At 35.6% G+C, this 23,373-nt stretch overlaps 1 protein-coding gene across 5 annotated transcripts in view; it reads right to left on the reverse strand.

Moving 5' to 3' along the window:
• Positions 1-623: 623 nt before the first annotated feature.
• The window catches only part of CDK8 (cyclin dependent kinase 8), a 147,377-nt gene continuing 124,627 nt past the window's right edge, over positions 624-23,373 (reverse strand). For 3 of the 5 annotated variants that reach the window (XM_037800080.1, XM_037800083.1, XM_037800084.1), the window contains 7 exons: positions 11,668-11,811; positions 9,155-9,224; positions 8,355-8,427; positions 5,476-5,573; positions 4,672-4,750; positions 4,398-4,556; positions 624-1,895 (listed from right to left, as the gene is read on the reverse strand). In XM_037800080.1, the coding sequence (XP_037656008.1) occupies positions 1,770-1,895; positions 4,398-4,556; positions 4,672-4,750; positions 5,476-5,573; positions 8,355-8,427; positions 9,155-9,224; positions 11,668-11,811 (749 nt within the window). In that variant the 3' untranslated portion in view covers positions 624-1,769. The remainder of the gene's footprint in view (positions 1,896-4,397; positions 4,557-4,671; positions 4,751-5,475; positions 5,574-8,354; positions 8,428-9,154; positions 9,225-11,667; positions 11,812-23,373) is intronic. The other 2 variants (XM_037800082.1, XM_037800081.1) reach the window with 2 other exon arrangements.

The following is a 23,373-nucleotide window of genomic DNA, read 5'->3' on the forward strand; positions in this document are numbered from 1 at the left end:
TAGGCTAATTGTGGAAGACAGTGACTTAATTTTGTGGTCAAAGGGAGATTTTAAGGGTATCTTAGATGAGTTCCATCAATGGGAAATATGCATTGTGCAAATGAATGGCAGCAGGGAGACGAAATGGAAACATGAATTCAGCTTCTAAAAGTTATCCTTACTTATGGTAAGGCCTACCAGTACTGAGATTCCTTGGTTTTTTAAAACGGTTTAGAATGTTCTTATAGGAATGAGTTGAATTTTTAAGGAAAAATCATGCTGGGTGTTTTGTATCTTCTGTGCTTTGTGTTGAAAGGGGGGAGGCAATAATTATTTGGGATAAAACAAATACTTCTCAGCATAATACAGAAGTAGGAATTACTTCAGAAAGTAGAGGCTCATCATCATCAAATTAGAAAGGTTATCTGTGTTTCTCACCTTACATTATAGCACTAAGTGAAACAGAGAAAAGAATCTATAATCATAAGCTATTATTGCAAACCATGTTATGGAGGCACAATATATAGATATTGAAAACTGAAGAGATTCATTCAGAGGCAACTTGTTAAGGAGCATTTTAAAATTAAAGAAAGATCCTTTGAGGGTATAAAAAACAGAGCAGACTCTACATTTTGATTTATGAAAAATAAATTTATTACATAACACCTTGTTTTTAACAATGTTCAATTTTTTTTATTCAGAATACTTGTGTCATTCATGTAAAATAGTTTGATACAGTACATTGTATGTTATAGGTTTTTTTTTTTCCTCAAAAATTCTAAGGCTCTCCTACTCCTTCTCCTTTACTGAAGTAAGGGCACCCTAAATAACGTGCGAACAGGTTTTAAAAAAGAAAATTAACTGAATGAAATTTTAATAGCACTATATCAACCTGCTTTAAAATCAGGACAAAATATCTGAACTGGATGCCGCACCTTTTTAAGGAAGTTATCATTCATGCTTTTTTCATCTTAAAGCATGCTCACAAATCAGCAACACCAACAGGAAAATTAAAACACTGTCTATGACAATCATTTTAGTTTGTTTGCTGAACCAAACAGGTTTATATCAATGACAACATACTTAATTACTATCAAATAGCAGCTTTAATACCAGTCAAGTCATAGATTGAAAATAAAAACAAACTAATAAGTTGGAAATTAATCTTTGGGAGTTTTGAAACCTTTCTGGAAAAACTACGTGGCTTTTTGTACTTTCCAAAAAATCCAAGCAATTTTCTTGGTCAAAAAACACTGATTAATGTGGAAAATTAATCAACCCACTGATAAGACGCAAAAAAGAAAGGTGTATCAAAATAATCTCATTTTGAGTCTTGGTTATTTTGTTGAGTTAACATACACTGTAATTTTCAAGTACCAGTTAAGCATTTTTTTTGTGTGTATATGATTGGTCAGATAATGTTGTTACGTTGAAAGAATTCACCACATACAACAACAACTGCTTGCCCCTAGCACATTTCACAGCTTCAACTGCTACAGACTGTCACTGAAAAAAATGCATTGGTCAGTCTGAACCACGTCAAGTAAACTATGGAAGTAGCATATCCACAACACAAACTGTGCTAGCACTTTCTTTTCAAGTCTAATCCAAAATTAGGTACAACTTGGAAACCACTACCCCAATCTGCGAAAAGTGGTGGAACTTGGCTACTGGACATTCTGAACATGTGGTTGTACAGTACATTCTCAGGGCGTGCCAGGTGCCTGCAGCGAGCCGCACGGCCAGGCTGCAGCTTTAGCAACAGTGCATTGACATTCTTCCGATGCAGCTCAGTACCGATGTGTCTGATGTGAGTACTGTGGAGGCTGCTGGGAGGTAGCTGAATATCCCATGCTGCTCTGTGGCTGTGATGTGCTTGGTCCAGGGTTGGGATAGGCAGCATGTGGATTGGAACGCTGGAAAAGGAGACCAAGGCAGAGATAAGATTCAGGTGCTTGTAAGAGTTAGCTAGCTCTGTCCCAGGCCAGCAAGGCTTAGGTGTGTCGGAAGAGTCATTATGTTTCAAGGAGGTAAGAATCTAAAAGTTTTGTACTATGTACTAGCTTTAGAATTAAAATGATTAAACATCCCAAATCTTGTAATACCAAACTTTTCTTTATGAAGGTCATAATACTGACAGTAAACAATACTAAGTTGTCTTATTACTATGCTGTGCAAATACATTTTTTCCCTACAGCACTAATACCCTGTGGTGGTTTGGAGCTGTATGTACCCTAGAAAAACATGTTCTTAAACTTAATCCATTCCTGTGGGTGTGAACCCATTGTAAGTAAGGCCTTTTGATGAGGCTACTCTAGTTAAGGTGTGGCCCAACCCATTCCTATTACTAGATTCCCTTATAAGCAGCAAGAGAAAAAGCCAGTGGAAACAAGAAGCCGAAGGTCAACAGAACACAGCAGAGAAGGGAGAGGACTGGAGAGTCCAGGAGAGGCCACCATGTGCATTGCTACATGACAGAGGGTCCCAGGACCAAGATCACCAGCAACCAGCCCCAGAATACCAGTCTCCAGGAAGAAGGTATCACCTTGATGGCGCCTTGATTTGAACTTTTTCCTAACCTCAAAACTGTGAGCTAATAAATTCCCATTGTTCAAGTCAGACTACTGAATGGTGTTTGCTTGAGAAGTCAAGGAAACTACTACACACTGTTTTCATGCTGCTTTGTATCTAATCAATAAATATTAACTTATTTGCTTGAGATGTTTACACCTGAACTTAATGTACACATTAAGAAATTCAAAGCTACTCTCTATGCTAGTTTCTTCAATAGAACTCCACCCCCACATATATGTATGACTAAAGGATAAAAATGGAATATGACAAGAAAAGGCAACAAAGAATCAAGTTCTTTGGCAGTAACACATTACTGTTCTCTTTAAACTACTGAATCTCATTTTCTGCTGCAAGTTATATACAAAAATAAAAATATCATCATTGCAATGTAAGAGTGCTATTCTGAATTCTAAAAATGGCGGAAGGGGAAAGACCGTAACAGAGTTCTAAGGATGCTACCACTTCAACGTGACAGCACATTCTGTCATTCCAAATAGCTCTCTCCCCATCCAGATAGGGAGAAACAAGTGTTGGAACAAATATCACCTCCCAAAGAGATCTGTCTCTGATTTCCTTGTTTAGCTTACTGCAAAAAGAATTACTACTCAAGCAGACAATGGTTTCCACTGTTTGGTGTGCTGGTCCTCTTTTTAACTGAAGCAGAGTTAATACAATATTGTTGAAGTGCAGTAGCAGACCCTGGGAACCTTATTAGTTTAAATAAGATCTCCTTTTCCCTCTAAAATAGCTCTAACTGGCCAAGTTTTCAGTATCCTTCCTATAATGAAACTCATCTTAGTTGGAAACATGGTTTGAACAAGCAGAAGAGAAAGGGAGGTGGTGCACAACATTCAAAATATGTCTTTCCATAAAGGAACTGATGATGACATTTGATAGGCTCCATGGGTAGGCAATGGAGCAGCCGCTGTAGTCAAGACAGATCTCACTTTGAGTCTGGGTCTCCCAATGGCTTGCTGGGTGACCATACAAAAGTCATTTAACCTCTATGAGTCTCAGTTTCCTATCAGAAATGACAATGATAGTACTTACCTCAGAGGCTTATCATGAGGATTGAAGGAAATAATGTGTGTTTCATATTTAGTATAGTAGCTAGCACATAATAAAACACTCAATAGTAGCTGTTATTATAGTCAGCTACAATACCACCAACACTTAGAAGTGTACTATGAATGCTACTAAGCATTTCAATAAAGATGATAACAGTAATTGGAATAATTTATCTATTAAGTGCTACTGTCAGGCTAGCCAATGTGCCTAAGCACGATAATGTCACTTAATTCTTCGTACAACTTCCTCATGCTTATTAATCATTATCCATCGTCTACAAATGAGGATAATGAGAACATCTGAATCAGGTTACACAAAACTAAGTGACTGGGCTGGGATTTGAAAGCCTGTGTTCTTAATCATTATGTTATATTGTTGTTTCAAAATAACAGATACCATTTATCAAGCTCCTGGTATAACCAGGTGGTGGCAAGACATATCATGTCTAATTTACAAAAAATTCAAGTTTGGTTTTACTACTCTCATTTTTCAGATGGAAGATGTTCTATTACTTGTGCAAGGTCACAAAGTTAATAAATGCCACAATCTATCATGGTAATTCTACCATTCCAAGTCTGTCTATTGAAAGGACTAAACCCTGTCTATTGTACCAGTGACAGTGCTTTCAACATCAGTAACACTTATGTTGACAAGAGCTCCCCAAGTACATAAAAGACCAGCATTTCTCTATTCCATCACATTTTCCAATGGGCTTCCCCCACTAATCCATATGTAAACAACTGACATGGAAGTCAATGCAAAATGACCTGAAATACCTGATAGTCTGAGGTCATGATGAGTCCACCTGAGGTAGTGGTAGGAGGAACAACTCTCACTTTTTTCAACGGGGGTCCCTGCGTGTGACTGCTGTCTTGATTCCCTGGGTGACCAGTTCCATTAGTATGGTTATTGCCCTGCTGTTGCTGCTGGTTCTTCTCAATTGGTTAAACAGAAAAATAAAGTTCAACTCAGAAGGAGAACAAAATACACCCAAACCATAAAATGTTATGGTAGTTTTTAATGACGTGACAATCATACTTTAATACTTACTTTGTCTCCTTTGTCATCAGGTTCTTCTTCTGTTAAAAATTCTCGTTTTGGGTAAGGAATTTGACAACCGGCAAAAACGCTGATCATAAGAAAAAAAGAACAATGTTTTTGGTATACTAATCAACATTTCAAATACTTCACTGAAGTTGTTTTCATTTTAATCCTCTAAGATGGACCTTGTCTCTCTATTTGCAAATATAAGCACCTTTCATGCAACCATGACAAAAGGTATCCTATCTTCTAAACAATGACATTACAACAGGTCATTTGAACAAGTCTTCCACTGTACAAAAATAATCAATAATCATCTAATATGACTCAACTTTCTTCTTGTACCCCAGCATTACTCTTTTATTACTATAACCAAAATATTCAAAATTCAAGCTGAACTGTGTGTCACTATTCAAAAACAATTTTTATTTTATGCTTCCTACCAACAAAAGGTGATATGGGGAACACACAGTTACATGGGAAGGGCATTTGCCATCTCGGAATACAAAACCCCAAGTGTGGCAGGGAGCAATAGTCTGAGAGGAGCTCAGCATGCTTAATCAACCCTGTTGCTGAATAAATGATTCATGCTGAAACTAATGGGATCAAAGTTTCATAAAGCAAGAGATGAACAGGAATGCCTCCTAATTGTAAAACCCCTAACTGACATCTCAATCATCAGAGCTCATTTTTTGCTGATTATCATAAGATTTTCCTCAGGTACCATATAAGAGAAGTGGCAACCAAGAGACACTAAAAGAAAGTAACCTCTAAAAAATTCTATCATGCCCATGAGTTACATGAATCACTTACTCTGATGTAGGAAGTGGGTCTTCTAAGAAATAGGGATCCTGCATAGCCTGTTCTGAGGTAATTCGCTTTATTGGGTCCATGGTAAGCAACTTCTGAAGCTGAAACCATAAGTCATAAAAACAACGTATTTACTGTTTAAAGTCACCCTCTGGCACACATATAGGAGGTAATGTTTGTTGATGAATAATGTTTGTTTGTAATATTTGTTGCTGACTATAGTTTGGAGGGTATTTACTCTTCAAAATTAACAAAAAAATTTACTATTGAGTTTAATGTATTGATTCACATGGTCATTTTTAAATTCACTATTTCACTTGATTCTCATATAAGTAGTAGCACTACAGGTATTTAACCTTATGTCTTCTAACTAACCAATGATTTTCCTTTCATTATCTAAATGGCTTTATCAAATTTAGAACAGGACTAAAGTTCTTGTATCTTCTATTCTGGGAAAAAAACTTGTATAGTTTCTTTGTTCACTAGTCATATGCAGTTCAGATTTAAATCATATTAATTAAAATGGAATTAAATAAAAAATTTGATTCTCCAGTCACACTAAGGTATATTTTAAGAATTCAATAGCTACATATGGCTAGTGGCTGTCCAATTCAAAGTGCAAATATAGAACATTTTCATCATTGCAGAAAGTTTACTGGACTGTGCTGTACTAGTATAATTAAATATACTGCTACAGAACTTGTCAAGCATGAAGCTGTGATTATGAGCAGAGACTCCAGAGGTAGACTGCTTGGCTTCAAATCCTGACTCCACATTTATTGGTTGAGTGACCTTGGACAAGCTACTTAACCCTTTGTCACATGGAGATTAAAAATAGTAACTATTATCACAGGTTGTTGTCAGGATTAAATGAGTTAATAGTTGGAAGTAGCCTGTAATGGTGCCTGGCACAAAGAAAGCACACTATTAAAGTGTTAGCCCTTATTAGTATTATTGTTGCTACATATAGAAATCTCACATTGATACGAAAATTCAGTAATTTTTGTTTAAAACAATTCATTTAAAGACTGCATGAATTAGAAGGTTTTAGTAAGTGATTTAAGAGATTGTCAAATAGTGGTCTCTTGGCTTACAATCTTTGATTCAATACAGTGGTTCTCAAACTTGAGCGTGCATCGGAACTACCTGGAGGACTTGTTAAAACAGACTGCTGGGCCCCACGCCCAGAGGTTCTGATTGGCATGTCTGGGCAAGAGCCCAGGAGTCACAAGTCCATAGACGATGTTAACACTGCTGGACTGGGACCACACTTCTTAAAACCAATGAACACATCAAGATTTAAGGGGAGATGATAAATTTTAGAGGACCGAAGGAATAAAATATCAGAAATGCAGATAAAATTCTGAGATGGCAAGATTTAAATTTAATTTTGATGATCTGTTATTTCAGTAGAAGCATGATTTTATTTTAGGGTTAGAAGAAAATAAGCCGCCTGGATTTTCTATTTAAAATACCCAACATTTTTAATAGAGATATAATAGAGCTTTCTGATGGGACTGCCCAAGATTACCAATTGCCATAGGTCACTCCAGCAAAAATCAGGCAGCTAAGCTACAAGGGAGTAGGTATTATCTCTAGAGTTTCACGGTGACAGTAGTGAGTCATGTCAGACGTGAACGAGGAATAGGGAATTGGGGGGAATTAAGAGCAATTCCCTAGAGCATGGCTTTTAGTCTACCGTTACTTTAGCTATTTTTAAAAAATAAATCAGTCCACAGTTTTGAAGGATTTAACTTAACCTTCCAGTTTGGATCTTGTTCTAAGCACATTACAATAATTTGGGTAATACATTGTAGTATTCTTTTCTTTTCCCCCCAGAGAGGTGCAAACTGCCTTTAATAGCTTGGTTACTACTGTTTTTGCTGATGAAGGATCTGTTAACATATTGCAACATCGAACCAGGAAAGAGGTATGTAGGTTAAGAACTTCTTTTAAAACTGCTGATTAGATATGAAATATATGATATGATATAACAATAATAATTAGAAGATGTAAGAGAAGAAGCAGAAATAGAAGAAATGTTTGCCAGGTGGCTTGTGTAATAAAGGAAAATTTAACTCTTTCAAGGTAAAAGTGTTCCCATTTAAGGAACCCATTTTAAAACAGCTGGAAATACAGGATTAAAAGAATTTTAAGCCAAGCAAAATACAACCTGCTTCCCCCAACTCCCCCTTTATATGTAATAAACCATGTTCTGAAAATATAAAACTGAAAAACATTAAAAAGTGAAATGTTATTGTAAATAAATTTGAAAATAATTGAATATAAACTCAACATAAATTACTTTGCTAGTAACTTTTAATACTAGCAATCCTAGACTTTTAGATTCTAGGCCAAATTGTTTTTTGATTACATTGAGATAAATACTGCATCACTCTTAACTCACAGAAAAAACAAATAATGCATGCCATCACTGAAAGACTTCTAATGCCCAAGTTTATAAGAGTTATTTTGGGAGTTTAAAATTTTTGCAAGCAATCTTTTGAAGAGGTGAAATGCAAAATAATCTGTAGAAATCACTTCTGAATGGTAGGATTGTTTTCTTTTTTATACTTCTCTGGATTTATGACATTTTAAAGTAACTTATGAAAAACAATATATAATTTAAAAAATGCTATGGACAGATTTGTTATGACCACTACCTTTAGAAAATCTAAAGTGGGCAAATCATGATATGGCTTTGGAAAAGCAAACATTCTGAAATCTTTATTGATACATATCAACAAGACCCCTGCATTTACCAGTAAAGTATTTTAAGAGTGCTGAGTAACTCTATAAATTGACCAGAAAAAGCCTTAGGTTAGGCTAGTCAATTAGGAAAAAAAAAAAGTATTTCATGAGTATTGTTATATAAATCTTACCAAGTGGAATGCTTTGCTATCTGGTTTAACTTTATGTTTTTCCATATACTTAATAAGGCTGCAGTTGGTGTACCTGAAAGAGAAATACAATGAAACGGATGAGGTTATTTTTACATTGGCTAAAGTTCTTCCAAACAGAATTATTTTCATCATAACTGATATACAATACAAAATATACATTGAAGATGGTGATCAGCATTAAAGACTAGTATTAAATCAATTTCATATTTCATTCAATATCCACATTAGTCACTTTTGAATGGATATCACCGATTAAATGCAAGGCGATTTCAGGAACAGCATATATTGAATAGCTTTTTTCATCATGAATTCATTTATATAGCAACAGTCATGTTTCAAATACATTAGTTACAGGTCTATAAACTCCCCCTCCCAATTCCCTGATCTTGCATTGCAAATAAATGAAATCTTATTTCTTCTCTATGAACTTGCTCAAAATTACTACAAAACCTAAGTGGGTAGGCAAAGGACTATTTGCAAGATTAGTTTATTTGGTCTCTTATTTCTTCAGCTACAATACCTCACATTGATGTATAGCTCTCAGAAAGTAGTAAATAAGGAAAGAAATGAATTAATTTTTTCATATCCAAATCTGCTACTTATATTAGATTTTCACCTTCTTTATACCATCATTTAAGCACCTTAAGAAATGAAGACTGTCATTTACTTATTGGTAGAAAAAAGCAAAATTACTTATTAGAATAATCTTATGTTGACTATTCTATTGTGACACTGGAAAAGCAAAAATCAACAAAGTGTCCATTTTCTTTCCAACTTACGTATTTCTTCTGAAATCTTTCATTAATGTTGAATGCTCAGGCATCTTTTTTATATCTTCCCAATCTTTATCTGTGAAATACATTAATAAGTTTTTATATTGTCTAGGTCCCTATTCTCATGAATTTCAATAAAGGTTACCTCAGTTTTCATTACATTTTCTATACTTTCAGCCTCCATGAAAGCTCAGACTTCAAATAAAAGCTCAGCTACAGTAAACATCTTATCTTGAACTTTAAGTACACTCCTTCCCTTGCACAGCTTTAGATACCACTCTTTATCTTTTGAACTGCTTATTTTCTATGTGTTTTACTGTAAGTTACTTCCATTTCTACATCTAGAGGGGAAATACAAATATTTCTAAAACCACCTATTTTCCCTATTCCACCAAATTTCTTGGTTGAATCAGCAATCAAGCTCAACGATAAATGCAATATTTTCCCCTGTAGCAGCTTCTTTTTAAGATATGGTCCTCCTTTCACATTACTGAATACATTTCTTTACATCAGTAATCACTGTAAGCAGAAATAATCGTTTGAAGTAGAATAGGGTAGGACAAAACTAGTATATTAATAAACCAGCTGGTACCTTGGCTAGTTTCAATAATATTACCAAAGCCATCTTTGCTCCTAGATATGTAAGTACAAAATGTTTCAGTTAGTTTTGCTGACATTAGTGCTGCTCAAACAATACAGCCTAGCTAGCTTGTTTACTCCATCACTATCAGTAGACTTTTCTGAGGGTCTACTAGGTGCACAGCACTGTAACAGGTAGCTTAACAGCACCTTTAGCTTTTAAATGTCTTTACAGATTTGCTTTTCTTTGAATTTACTTGTAAAAATACCTGCTACCTATCCTTCACAGATACCACATATTGAAAAGTTAATGAAACATATATTTTAATAATCTCTTTGCTCCAATTTGTCTATTTTGTCAATTTCTTAAGGTAGAGATCTTGAGATAATATCTCACTCTTCTCCCAATTACACACTTCCTATAAAATTTTTATATTTGTTCTTTTTTTCCATCCTTACTATCACTTTATGATTGGATAATTATTAACATAAAGCTGCTGGTTTCCCTGACTTAAGCTACCCCTCTTCTTTAATTGATTTTTGCACATCACTGCATACTAATCTTTCTAAAATAGAACATAAATCATGCCATTAGTGCTCAAGAGCTTATCAAGGATTCTCATTCTTAGCATATCAAATCTAAACTGCTGTCTGATTTTCAAGATTTCTTATAAACTGAGCCCATCCTAATTCTGAACCACATGCTAAGAATTGTCTCCTATATAGGCCCCTCTCCACTTCCATTCCCTGCTAAGACTTACTTCTTTCCTTGTAGGCCTTAGGAATGGTGGATGCATTCAAAAGTGGGAAGAAAAAGCCATTCTCCTCTATTTACTCAAGTCATCCCTATTCTTTAAACATTTTACTTACAAACGTACATGTATGTATACCAGTAAACCCATGAGGGCAAGAATATGTCTGTTGTATTATCAATATTTTATACCTAACACAGTGCCTGGCACATGGCAGGCACTCGGTGATTATTCAGTACATGAATGAAATTCCCACTACAACAGAGCAGTTTCCCCAGAACTGCTGACCAGTTTTGGAGAAGGGTAATATATGTGTAGAGAGCTATTCTGAATTTACTGATAGTACCCTCACACAAGGGAATGTGGAATTCTAACACCCAGATATTTCTCTGTTAAGTTTTACATTACAGTGACTTGAGAAATATCTGTAATAAGAAACAATTTCTAATGTGTACTTGCCTGGTCAAACTTATCGAGCTTAAACACATTCTCATTATTGTAGACCCCAGGGGAGAGTTTTTGGTGACTGATGAATTACCACTCTGCAATATAATGAGGAATTGGGATAGAGATGGAGAGATCTAATGTCAGTGGGGAGACACCTAAACCGCTTTCTCCCTGCTGCAAAACAGTGAGTGCTGCTTGTGGAGTACTAGCCTTTCACCCACATTCTGACTGCTCTAAGGAACACTGAAAAGAATGTTCTTATTGACAGGATGATAGAGCAAAAATGCAATTACTCAAAATAATTTGATTTTGTACAGTGCCTTAAACAGAGTGTTTAAAATTTGTATTCAAATACCAAATAATGGCAGTATTACATGTGCTGCCAGAAAAAAATTCAAAGATACTGAATTTCATTTATAGTTTCCACTAGTAAAAACAGACTAAGCACCTTGTAAATACAGAGATTGCAAATATTTTACCCTTTCAAATATGAAACAAAACAAAACAAAATCAAAACGAAATAAAAATACACTCTCAAATTCATGAAACTCATAAATACTTTTATGCTAATATGTGAATTCTACAAATCTTACTGATTATTTCTATGGATTGTTGATTAATGCAAGTCATAAAAACAAAGGATTAAGAGTAGCTTTCATCAGCTAAAAATACACATCTTTCCAATGAAGATACCTAAGTTCAAACAACAGTGAAAAAAAAAAAAAACAACATAATGTGTACCTGCAGGAAATCCCATTACATTGAATATTCTGTCCAGCTGGTCATGGTGATAAGGATTACTAGTTTTGATGTCCTCTTGTCGACAGTGAAATATTGGTTCTGACGTTAGTAGTTCTGCAAATATACACCCTATAGCCCAAATATCTTTAAAATAAAAAAAAAAAATTTAAAAAAAGAAAAGAAAAAAAAGAGGAAAGGAAAAAGAAAAAGAAAGGGAAAATAAAGTGGTTCTTTCCAAAAGAAAATGCATTTTTATTTTGGTGGGGAGTGTTTTTTCTTTCTTTCTTCTTTTTCTCCTCCTAAGTTATATTCCTAAACAACTATAATTATTAAATATCATGGAACATCAGTTTTAAATATATAATCCCTCCCCAATTTTTCATTCCTTGATATACCTCCATCCCACCAGTGGCTTTACTCCAAGTGTAAATCAAATTTATTAGCTGGAATTTTTGGTGAGTTTTTAAATGCCCTGAATATTACCTCATCTATAAAATACATTCAAAGTTGCATATGTGCACCGGAACCACAAACAAACAAAACTAAACTAAAAATAAACAAACAGAAAGCCCAAGCAGCCTTTGAAATTAGGCACACTTGTCAAAAACAATCAGTACAAATTTTGGTAACAAAATAATTTTTTTCTTTATCTTGCTTATTTACTTGATAATCTGTAAGGTCTAATAATTATCCTTCCATGTTAGCACTAATTACAAAGCTGCTATTCCAACAAGAAAGACAATGCCTAATCTCAAATATTCTAACGAAACATGACATTTCTAGTTAACCAGTTTATCTTTCAAAGTGTTTCTTTACATTATAGCAGTGTCAGATTTTGCAAGCTTAAGTATTTAATAAGGACAAGACTAAAGTAGCAATTCTACTTTTAAAATGGGTAAAGAAGGATATAAATTCATCTGAATTATTTATAAAATCCAGGCAAATGTGTTTCTCTGTACTTACAAAGCAAATTGCTTTCATTCACTTTAAGGTCTGTACCTCAAATTGCTTTCATTCATATTCAATTTTTATTCAATAGAACTATTAGTAGAGGAAAGACCTATATACCAATTTAGAACTTAAAGCTGAAAATACTCCATTTCTACTATTAACAAATCCCTAAATTGTTATTAATTTCCCTAAACTAAATACAATGGTGTGTAAACAGCAGATACTCAGTTAAGTGGTTTTTTGGCTGATTTAACCAATACCTGTGACAAACAAAAATAACTACAGGGGAACAAAAAAAAAAATCACCATTTTATTAAAGTTGATTGTTCAGGTATGTTAATAACTATCACTTAAATAGAAAATGAACAAAAATGTTAATTTATAAATAATGGAGAATTTTTAAACTCCAAAATTGGAATATAGACACATAATTTTATGTGGGATGATCATATTTACAACTCAAAATAACAAGTTAATCATTTATTTACTTAAAGATTACATACCTTGACAAGTGAACGATGTAAAAAAAAAAAAAGATACCATGACTGCTTATCACTTTTATCCCCTATCAGAGAACCACGTCCAGCCAATAGCCCCATAGGGAAAAATCTCATCAAGAAATGGAGACCAAGCTATCTATTTTTAACATCAGAAGGTAAGTGGGGAATTATTTATTTTTTGATTATTCTTTTTACATGGATACCACATATAAACCTGACCTATGATCATCTTAATCAAAGGACAGGTAGGATTACAAAAGAGGCTTACAGGTTATTTTGCATATTTGAAACTATACTCATTGCATCAAAGAGACACTGTAACAACTGGTTCTGGTTAGCTATGAAAAATTCCATGGAAGAAAATCTTTTCAGATGGCAAGAAGTTCATGCAGAAGACTCTCCTGCTCACCTACCTGCCTATGACTTCCAGACTTTCCAAATCAAAAACATTATATAAATCCCATCCACTCCTCAAAAACTGTGGTACTCATATGTAGCTGCTGACCTAACCAGGAAAAGTCGGCAGTAAATGTCAGGCTGCATATACTCAATGGGAGGAGGAGAGGGTAATTTGTCAAATAACATTTTAATCAATAGATGTACTAATAGCAAGTTTCTATTTCCACAAAAGAGAATAACTTCTCTTTTCCCCTATCTTATTGTGTATTTTCCAAATAAGAGAATCCCACACATTAAGTGCGCAAGGACAAGTACATGAGCTTACAAGTCCAGACAGGTATACAGCACATGTGGCAAAATGTTAAAATTGGTGGATGTGGATATCTGGGGGAAAGGAGGTATGCTGGAGTTCTCTGTATGGGTTTTGGTTTTGTATTGTATTTGCAATTGTACTGGAAGTTTGGAATTATTTCAAAATGCAAGTTTAAAGGAACAAAAGAAGTCTATACAGATAAGCTGAAAGCAATTTTGCGAAAAATTCTCTTCAGGTGATTTAGGAACACTTTTAAAACTGCTTTAGTGACCATTAATTAATTACAGACTGAACTCTCTCAGCCTTCTCCCCAAAATCAATCAAACAAACAAACACCAAAACAAAACAAAGCAAAACAAAATTGAAAACTAGGAGCACACTGTTTACTAGCTGCCTATGTCCTGTCTTTGGCTTAATGATTCAGCTTGCAGTTCTCTGCAACAGAATAAACCACCAGAGCATGAAAATCTGCTAGTATTAGAGGTTAGGACCACGGTAACTGGATTTCTTCATACCACATTTTATCCCCACGATCTTGTGCTGCTTCTTAAAAACCTTCAGTTTAACACAGTCCACCTAATTCAACTAACATTTAACCCTTCTAAATGATGACATTAAATCGGATATATGAGGCTTCCAATCAACCATGAGGACAGTGTAAGAGGCTCTAGGGACTGGTCCCCAATAGAATCTTTGAATGATTAGTGAAAACTGGCAGAACCATTTTCCTCAGAACTCTGGAAAAGAGGTAAAAGGTTGCAGTAGCTGGGTGAGTGCAGAATCAAGAAAACACAGCTTGAAAAAAGCTCCTGGCACTCAAGGAAATCTCTGGCATATGGCTATCTGGATATAACTTAAGGAACATGAGAAATAAATCCCAGAAAAAACGCTTTTAAATATTAAAATGTACCCTGTGCAACAAAAGATTGAGACAAAAAAAAAAAAAAAAAGGAAACAGGAAATGATGGTCCACCCAAAGGAACAAGATCAAAATCCAAAAACCACCAATAAGAAGGCCAGACTCCAGATATATCAGACAAGGACTTTAAAAAAACGATCTTCAATATGCTCAAGGAGGTAAAGGAAAACACAGAAAAAAATCCTAAGGGTTATCAGGTAATCAATGAATGAACAAAATGAGAATCTCAATAAAGAGACAGAAATTTTAACAAGGAATCAAATAGAACTACTGGAGTTGAAGACCACTAAAACAAAAATGAAAAATTCCCTAGAGGATTTCAACAGCAAATTGGACCTGGCAGAAGAAACAATCAGTGAACTCAAAGACAAGACAATGGAAATGACTGAGGCTGAGGAGCAGAAAGAAAAAAAGTGAACAGAACCCGAGAGCTGTGAGACACAATCAAGAGTACCAATGTAAGCATTGTGGGAGTCTCAGAAGAAAGAAAGGGCAGGAGGACTTTTCAAAGAAATTCCCAAATTTAATGAAAGATATGAATATGGACATTCAAGAATCCCAACAAACCCCAAACAGAGAACATGCCCACACACACAGTGGTCAAACTGCCGCATGTCAACTTAAGGTGAGAGATCTGAAAGCTGCAAAAGAAAAGCAATGTGTTATGCACAAGGGAATCTCAGTAAGACTAAGAAACCATTTCTCATCAGAAACCATGGAGGCAAGACAGCAGTGGGATGAAATATTTCATGTGCTCAAAGAAAACAATTACCAACCAGGAATGTTATATCTGGTGAGACTGTCTTTTAAAAATGAGGGAGAAAATGCCTCTTTGTTGCTCAGATGTGGCCCTCTCTCTACCTAAGCCAACTTGAAAGGTGAAATCACTGCCCTCCCCGCTACGTGGGATCAGACACCCAAGGGAGTGAATCTCCCTGGCAATGTGGAATATGACTCCTGGGGAGGAAGGTAGACCTGGCATCGTGGGATGGAGAACATCTTCTTGACCAAAAGGGGGATGTGAAAGGAAATGAAATAAGCTTCAGTGGCAGAGAGATTCCAAAAGGAGCTGAGAGGTCACTCTGGTGGGCACTCTTACGCACAATTTAGACAACCCTTTTCAGGTTCTAATGAATTGGGGTAGCTGGTGGTAGATACCTGAAACTATCAACCAGAACCCATGAATCTTGAAGACAACTGTATAAAAATGTAGCTTATGAGGGGTGACAATGGGATTGGGAAAGCCATAAGGACCACACTCCCCTTTGTCTAGTCTATGGATAGATGAGTAGAAAAATAGGGGAAGGAAACAAACAAACAAACAGACAAAGGTACCCAGTGTTCTTTTTTACTTCAATTGCTCTTTTTCACTTTAATTATTATTCTTGTTATTTTTGTGTGTGTGCTAATGAAGGTGTCAGGGATTGATTTAGGTGATGAATGTACAACTATGTAATGGTACTGTGAACAATCGAATGTACGATTTGTTTTGTATGACTGCGTGGTATGTGATTATATCTCAATAAAATGAAGATTAAAAAAAAAGATAGAAAAAAATGTAACAAAAAAAAAAAAAAGAGGAAGAGATTAAGACCTTCAAGATAAACAAAAGATGAGGAAGTATGTGACCACTAAACCTGCCCTATGCAATGCCAAAAGAAGCTCATCAGCTGAAAGAAAAGGACATTAGACATCGGATCAAAGTGGGATAAAGAAATAAAGACTTGTGGTAAAGGTAACCATTTGGGTAATTATAAATTCCAGTACTAATGTATGGCATTTTTTGGTATGTAACTCCAGATTTTACTTCTTATAGGTTCTAAGATGCAAACACATAAAAAGCATTGTTAAATCTATGGTTTTGGACATACAATGTATAAAGATGAAATTTATAACAAGCACATTAAAGCAGGGGGAAGGAGGGGTATAGGAACAGTGCATGTACATGTTACGAAAGTTAAGTTGGTATCAAAAGGTGACTGTTACAGATTTAGGATGTTAAAATTTAAGTCCCATGGTAACCACAAAGAAAATACATGAAAAATACATCGAGGAAGAGATAAGAAGGGACTCAAAACGGTACAACACAAAAAATCAAATAAATGTAAAAGTAGGCCTTAATGTAAGAATTGGGGTAAAAAAAGGCAAAAGAATTACAAAAACCATACTCAATTGTGAAAGAATAAAAGCTTTCCTCCTCAAGGATCAGGAACAAGACAAGGATGCCCACTATCACCACTGTTACTCAACATTTACTAATTATCCTAGCAAGAGTAATTAGGCAACAAAAATACGTTAAAAGGCATCCAAACTGGAAAGAAGTGAAACTTTCCCACTTTGCAGATGATCCTAAATATGGAGAACCCTGAAAAATCCACAACAAAGCTACTAGAGCTAATAATTGAATTCAGCAAAGTGTAGGGGTACAAGATAAACATGCCAAAATATACAGTGTTTCTAAACATTAGTAATGAATAATCTGAAAAAGAAATAAAAAAAATTCTATTTACAATAGCAACTAAAAGAATCAAGTATCTAGGTTACATCCTTAACCAAGAATGTAAAAGACGTATACACAGAAAGCTACAAAACATTGTTGAAAGAAATCAAAGAAGACCTAAATAAATGGAAGGACACTCTGCATTCATGGATTGGAAGACTAAACAGTTAAGATGTCAATTCTGCCCAGCGATTTACAGATTCAGTGTAATCCCAATAAAAATTTCAACAACCTTCTTTCCAAAAACAGAAAAGCCAATCATCAAATTTATATGGAAGAGTAATGGGCCCCAAATAATCATCTTGAAAAACAACAACAGAATAGGAGGACTCATACTTCCTGATTTTAAAACTTATTCCAAAGCTACAGTAATTAATACAGCACGGTACTTAAGGACAACAGAGCAATGGAATCAAATTGACAGTTCAGAAATAAACCCTCACATCTATGTCTGACTGATTTTTCACAAGGATGCCAAGTCCACTCAATGAGGAAAAATAGTTTCTTCAAAAAATGGTGCTGAAAAAACTGAATATTCAAATGCAGAAGAATGAAGGTGGACTCCTACTTTACACCATATACAAAATGAACTCAAAATGGATCAAAGACCAAAATAAAAGAACCAAAACTATAAAAATCCCAGGTAAAAATATAAGGAGGTATCTTCAGGACCTTGTGTTAGGCAATGGTTTCTTAGACTTTACACCAAAAGCACAAACAATAAAAGAAAAACAGGAGATACTGAAAGTTTATCAAAATTTACAAATTCTGAGCATCAAAGGAGTTTGTCAGGAAAACAAAAAGACAACCTATAGAATGGGAGAAAATATTTGGAAACCATATATCTGATAAAAGTCTGATATCTAGAATATATATAGACATCCCACAACTCAACAACAAAAAGATAAACACCACAATTAAAAAATGGGCAAAAGACTTGAATAGATATTTTTCCAAAGATTTACAGATGGCCAAAAGATATATGAAAAGATGTTCAACATCATTAGACATTAGGGAAATGCAAAGGAAAACTACAATGAGATACCATTTCACACCCATCTGAATGGCTATTATTTTTTTTAAAAATGGAAAATATCAAGTGTTAGGAACTGGAGAACAAGGAACACTCAGGCATTGCTGGTGGGAACGTAAAGTGGTAGAGCTGCTGTGGAAAACAGCCTGGCAGTTCCTCAGAAAATTAACCATAGAATTACCATTATGACCTGGCAATTACAGTACTAGGTATAGTCCCGAAAGAACTGAAAGCAGGGACTTGAACAGATATTTGCACACTGACATTCACAGCGGCATTATTCACAACTGCTAAAAGATGGAAACAACCCAGGTGCCTATCGACTGACGAATGGATCAACAAAATGTATTACACCCACACACACACACACACACACACACACACACACACAGGAATATTATTCAGCTGTAAAAAGTACTGGAGTCCTGATATATGTGACAGCATGGACAAACCTTGAAGATATCATGTTGAGTGAAATAAGCCAGATACAAAAAGATAAGTATTGAGTAATCTCATTGATACGGAATAATCAGAAAAAGCAAATTAACAGAAACCGAAGACAGGTTTTCAGGGCCTGGGGTAGGTGTAGAGAATGGAGAGTTAATGCTTAATTTGTACAGAATTTCTGTTTGGGGTGACGGAAAAGTTCTGGTAACAGATGGTGGTGATGGTGGCACAACATTGTGCATGTAAAAACTACTGAACTCTATATTTGAATGTAGTTAACGGGAAATTTTAGTTTGTATATGTTACTAGAATGAATTAAAAAAAAAAAATCATAGGTCAATACAACACAAACAATGAACCCTAATGTAAACTGGAAGATAGTTAATAGTACAATTTTAACAATTTGCTTTCATCACTTGTAACAAAGGTACATTAATGCAATAATACAGAAAACTGCATGAGGGGGCGGGGAGAGGGGGATTGGGAAACTCCATATTTTCTAAAAGATTTTCCTGTAAATATACAATAACTTCTCAATTAAAAAACCTGAAAAAAATGAAGATATGAATGTATTCAGCAAATTATATTCATTTTCAAGTATAAAATGTCCTGTCAACTGTTTACACTATGACTCAGGGAAATCAAAATGCTAGGTAATTTTTTGGTAAGTAGCTTTAGTGGTGGAGAGGAGGATATGATTGGAGTAATTTAATGAACTCTTACGCTACCTTTATCAGTAATATGAGAATGGTACTGCGTGGCTGATGACTAGATTTGAGGAATAAGTTTCATTTTTTACAACCTTATTTTCATTCCTTTCTCTAGCAACAAAAAAGCAATTGGTTGATTTGTTTTGTTAGTCACATTTTAACTTTTTTGAGCCAATGTTCTGATAGAAGACCAAGACTGATACTGGCCAAGCCAAGTTCACGTGGATAGGGGAATGGGTGATCACCATTCCTAAGGGATTGGCATTGGTTTTGGCTTCATTCGTTTGTACCTGAATGGATTCCTTTGACACCTCCCTATGTGAAAAGGCAGCCCTACTTTCAGAGTTACAGGTCCTGGCTACTCCAAGCCTGTCCTGAGTTCAGTTTATCAGATCATGCCTCCTATCTGCTTTTCTCTGAAGTCCCAGGCCTCAGGGCTGATTTCTACTCTGACCTTCCATAGCAGATGTTGGCAGTCAGCATAAGACTGTCTCATCTATGTACTGTTTTCATTTAAAATCATAGGATTTTTAGAGTTGAAGATGATTAGGGCTAGATTCTTATTATCAGAAAACAAGGCTAAAGGATTAAAATACCTTGCCCTGCCTCCCCACCCCCACCCCATCAAAAACAACAACAAAAAAACACAGAGTGACAGAGGAAAGGCTACAACTCAAATTCCATTGTTCAACGATGACACACCTATCTTATGCATCTACACATAAAGTCTTCTCAATTGGATTACTAACCCATTAAGAGTAAGGCCCATGATTTGCATCCATTTTGGTTTCTCCTAAGTTTTTAAAAGCTTATCTAATAGTTACCTAATAAGTTTTAATGACGATGAGGAGGAGGAATAAAAACACGAAGGCTTTCTCATTCCCAAATTATAAAGCACTGAACAGGAGGAAATCTACCTTTCTGACTGCTGGTAGTTGAGCTTTATGACAAACAGCATCAAATTAAAACTGCTGGCCTATAGAATATCCTAGCAAATGGTAGGTTATACAAATCTTTTTAATGTTTACAATTAAAATAAAAGTTTCTTAGGAAAAAAGAAAAAGATAATAAACAAGGAGCCAGAGTCACAAGTTTCTGTGACAGCCTATTTTTTAACCAATTTAAACCATCAGTTCAAGGTCTCAAGTGTTCAATTAAAAGCAGCTAAGACTAGTAACCACGTCCTTATTTGTATAGTCTGTTAATATGTGAAACAAACAGTAACACTGCTTTTAAACATGCATTTTCCAGGTGGGAAAAAATTATATATAGTTTAAATACACTTCTTAAATGCATTTAGAATACACTTGCAAAAAAAGATATCCAAATGTGTTTTAGGTAGTATAATATATATTCAACAACAGGACTAGCTTCAATAATTTTATTTCTCCCCCAAGTGACTTTTTTTAAAATTTTTATTTTGGAATAATTTTAGATTTATAGAAAAGTTACAAAGTTAGTACAGAGGATTCCCATATCTAACTGACTTTTCTTATCCTTATCTACCTTTATTTTTCTAGAAAATAAAACGTAATCTCAAAGGATGTATGAAAGTTAGTGAACACAGAGATTTTTTGAAAAAGATACATTTCATTCAAGATTAATATCAAGAATGACAAGATGCATTTCTCTTTTCTACTCACTGAGTCCATATTAAAAGGACAGCAAAGTAATAAAAGTACAGTAACAAAATAGGAGGAGATCATCAGGAGAAAGAGTCATTCATTTATTCAAGAAATAGTATTTTCTTACTATGTATCAGGTAGGCAATGGACTACAATGATGAATAAGATAGGCAAGGCCTATCTATTTGTGTGGACTTTAGATAATGTTCCATGTTAAAAAGACAATACAATGGAAATGTGATGGGAGTCAGGGGTGCTAATTTAGATTATGTTGACTGAGGAAGTTCTTTCTGAAGAGGTTGTCTTTTGACAAGGATCTGAATTAAAAGAAAAGACGAGGCATGTGAAGACCTGTTCTAGGTAGAGTTGTATAAAAGTATTTTTGGAACACAGAAGGCAGATGAAATAGATCAGAAAAGGCCTCTGTCCATAGATTTGAGTTGCAGAACTCTGGGAAGAATCTCTACTTGGAAATACCAGCGACAAAGTCTGTATTGTAAAGAGGTGCTCCTACTCTCCACCATTGTTCTAGGAATGCCAGCTGTACAAAACTTGGGTAAAAAATTGGAAGAGTCTTCTGTAAAAAGTTGAATGGCCTCGGAGCAAAGACTTGTACATTATGGCATATAGGATTCCCTTGGATAACAGGTCACCCTAAAGTAAAGTCTACCAGTCTATGAGCCCCAGGACCTATGTACACAAAGTTCCCAAGCAGCTTTTTGTAACCTTATTTTAAATATAAGAGACAATCAAGGGTATGGTAGTTTGAAGCTGAATGTACCCCAGAAAAACATGTTCTTAAAATTTAATCCATTCCTGTGGGTATGAACCCATTTTTAGCAGGACCTTTTAATGAGGTTACTTCAGTTAAGAAGGTATGGCCCACCTCAATCGGGATGGGTCTTAATACTATAACTGGAGTCCTTTATAAGTGGAGTGAAATTCAAACACAGAGAGAAAAAGCCACAGTAAACAAGGGGCTAGATATCGATGGGACCTGATAGAGAAGGGAGAGACCAGAAAATGCCTCCACATGCCTTGCCATGTGACAAAGGAATCAAGGATTGCTGGCAGCCAACTGCAGAACGCCATATTCTTTGGGGAGAAATCACTGCTTTGATGCCTTGATTTGGACTTTCTTTTAGCCTCACAACTGTAAGCTAATAAACTGCCATTGTTTAAGCCAATCCAATTCATGGTATCTGCTTGAGGAGCCTAGGTAACTAAAACATATTTTGGTACCAGGAAAGTGGGGTGCTACTACTGCAAATACCAAAAGTGTGGAAACAGCTTTGGAATTGGGTACTGGGTCGAGGCCAGAAGAACTGTGAGGTACTTGACAGAAAAAGCCTAGATTGCTTTGAAGAGACTGTTGGTAAAATATGGATGCTAAATGTACTTCCAATGAGGCCCTAGACCAAAAATGATGAATGTGTTACTGGAAGCTGGAGGAAAAGTGATCCTTGTTTTAAAGCAGCAGAGAACTTGGTGAAATTGAGTTCTGAGGTCAGATGGAAGGCAGAACTAGAAAGTGATATCTTGGATATTTAGCTGAGATTTCCAAGCTAAATGTGGAAGGTGTAGCCTGGTTTTTTCCTTGCAGCTTACAGTAAAATGTGAGAGGAAAGGGAGAAGCTAAGAACTGAACTCCTGGGCACAAAGAAACCAGAAACTGATGGTATGGAAAATTCTGAGCTTCTGGAAAGTAAGACCCCAGAATATAGTGTTCCACATGAGGGCTGAACAGAACACGGAACCAGTCAGCAATTTCCATGGAAGTTAAGACCGGAAATGCAGTTTTCCAGGAAGGATCTGTGGAAAGTTCTTTTGTCTAATGGTTTGGACTTCTGTGAACCATATGCAAAACCAACAAGTTTTTTTGTGTAATCTATATGAACAGAACCATTGCCAACCTGGACTAAAAGGGACAGAGAAGGGACAAACTGAAGGAAAAATCACTTCAAGGGCAGAAGCATGTAAGCTGAGGTCTGGACCAAAGACATCTTCTTAGGCCAATAGAGAGGACCCACATGTGTGTAGAAAGGATGAGTCTGCCCCAGCACTAGGAGAAGGCAGGCTTTCCACCAAGTTGTTAGGGAAGAAGGCTGCTACCTGTGTTAGGAGATGGTGGAGCCTGTGCCCCAGGTATTGCAGAGAGTCTGGCCGTCACCCCAATGCTCGGAGAGGGTGAAGTCTTCACCGCAATGTTTGGGGAAAGCATGGCTGCTGCGCAAGCACTTGGAAGGGATGGGGCTGCCACTTCATCAGGCCTGGAGGACAAAACATCATTCCATAGATGACTCTCAGAC

The sequence above is a fragment of the Choloepus didactylus genome, chromosome 12 (assembly GCF_015220235.1).
Source record: "Choloepus didactylus isolate mChoDid1 chromosome 12, mChoDid1.pri, whole genome shotgun sequence".
Classification (NCBI taxonomy): Eukaryota; Metazoa; Chordata; class Mammalia; order Pilosa; family Megalonychidae; genus Choloepus; species Choloepus didactylus.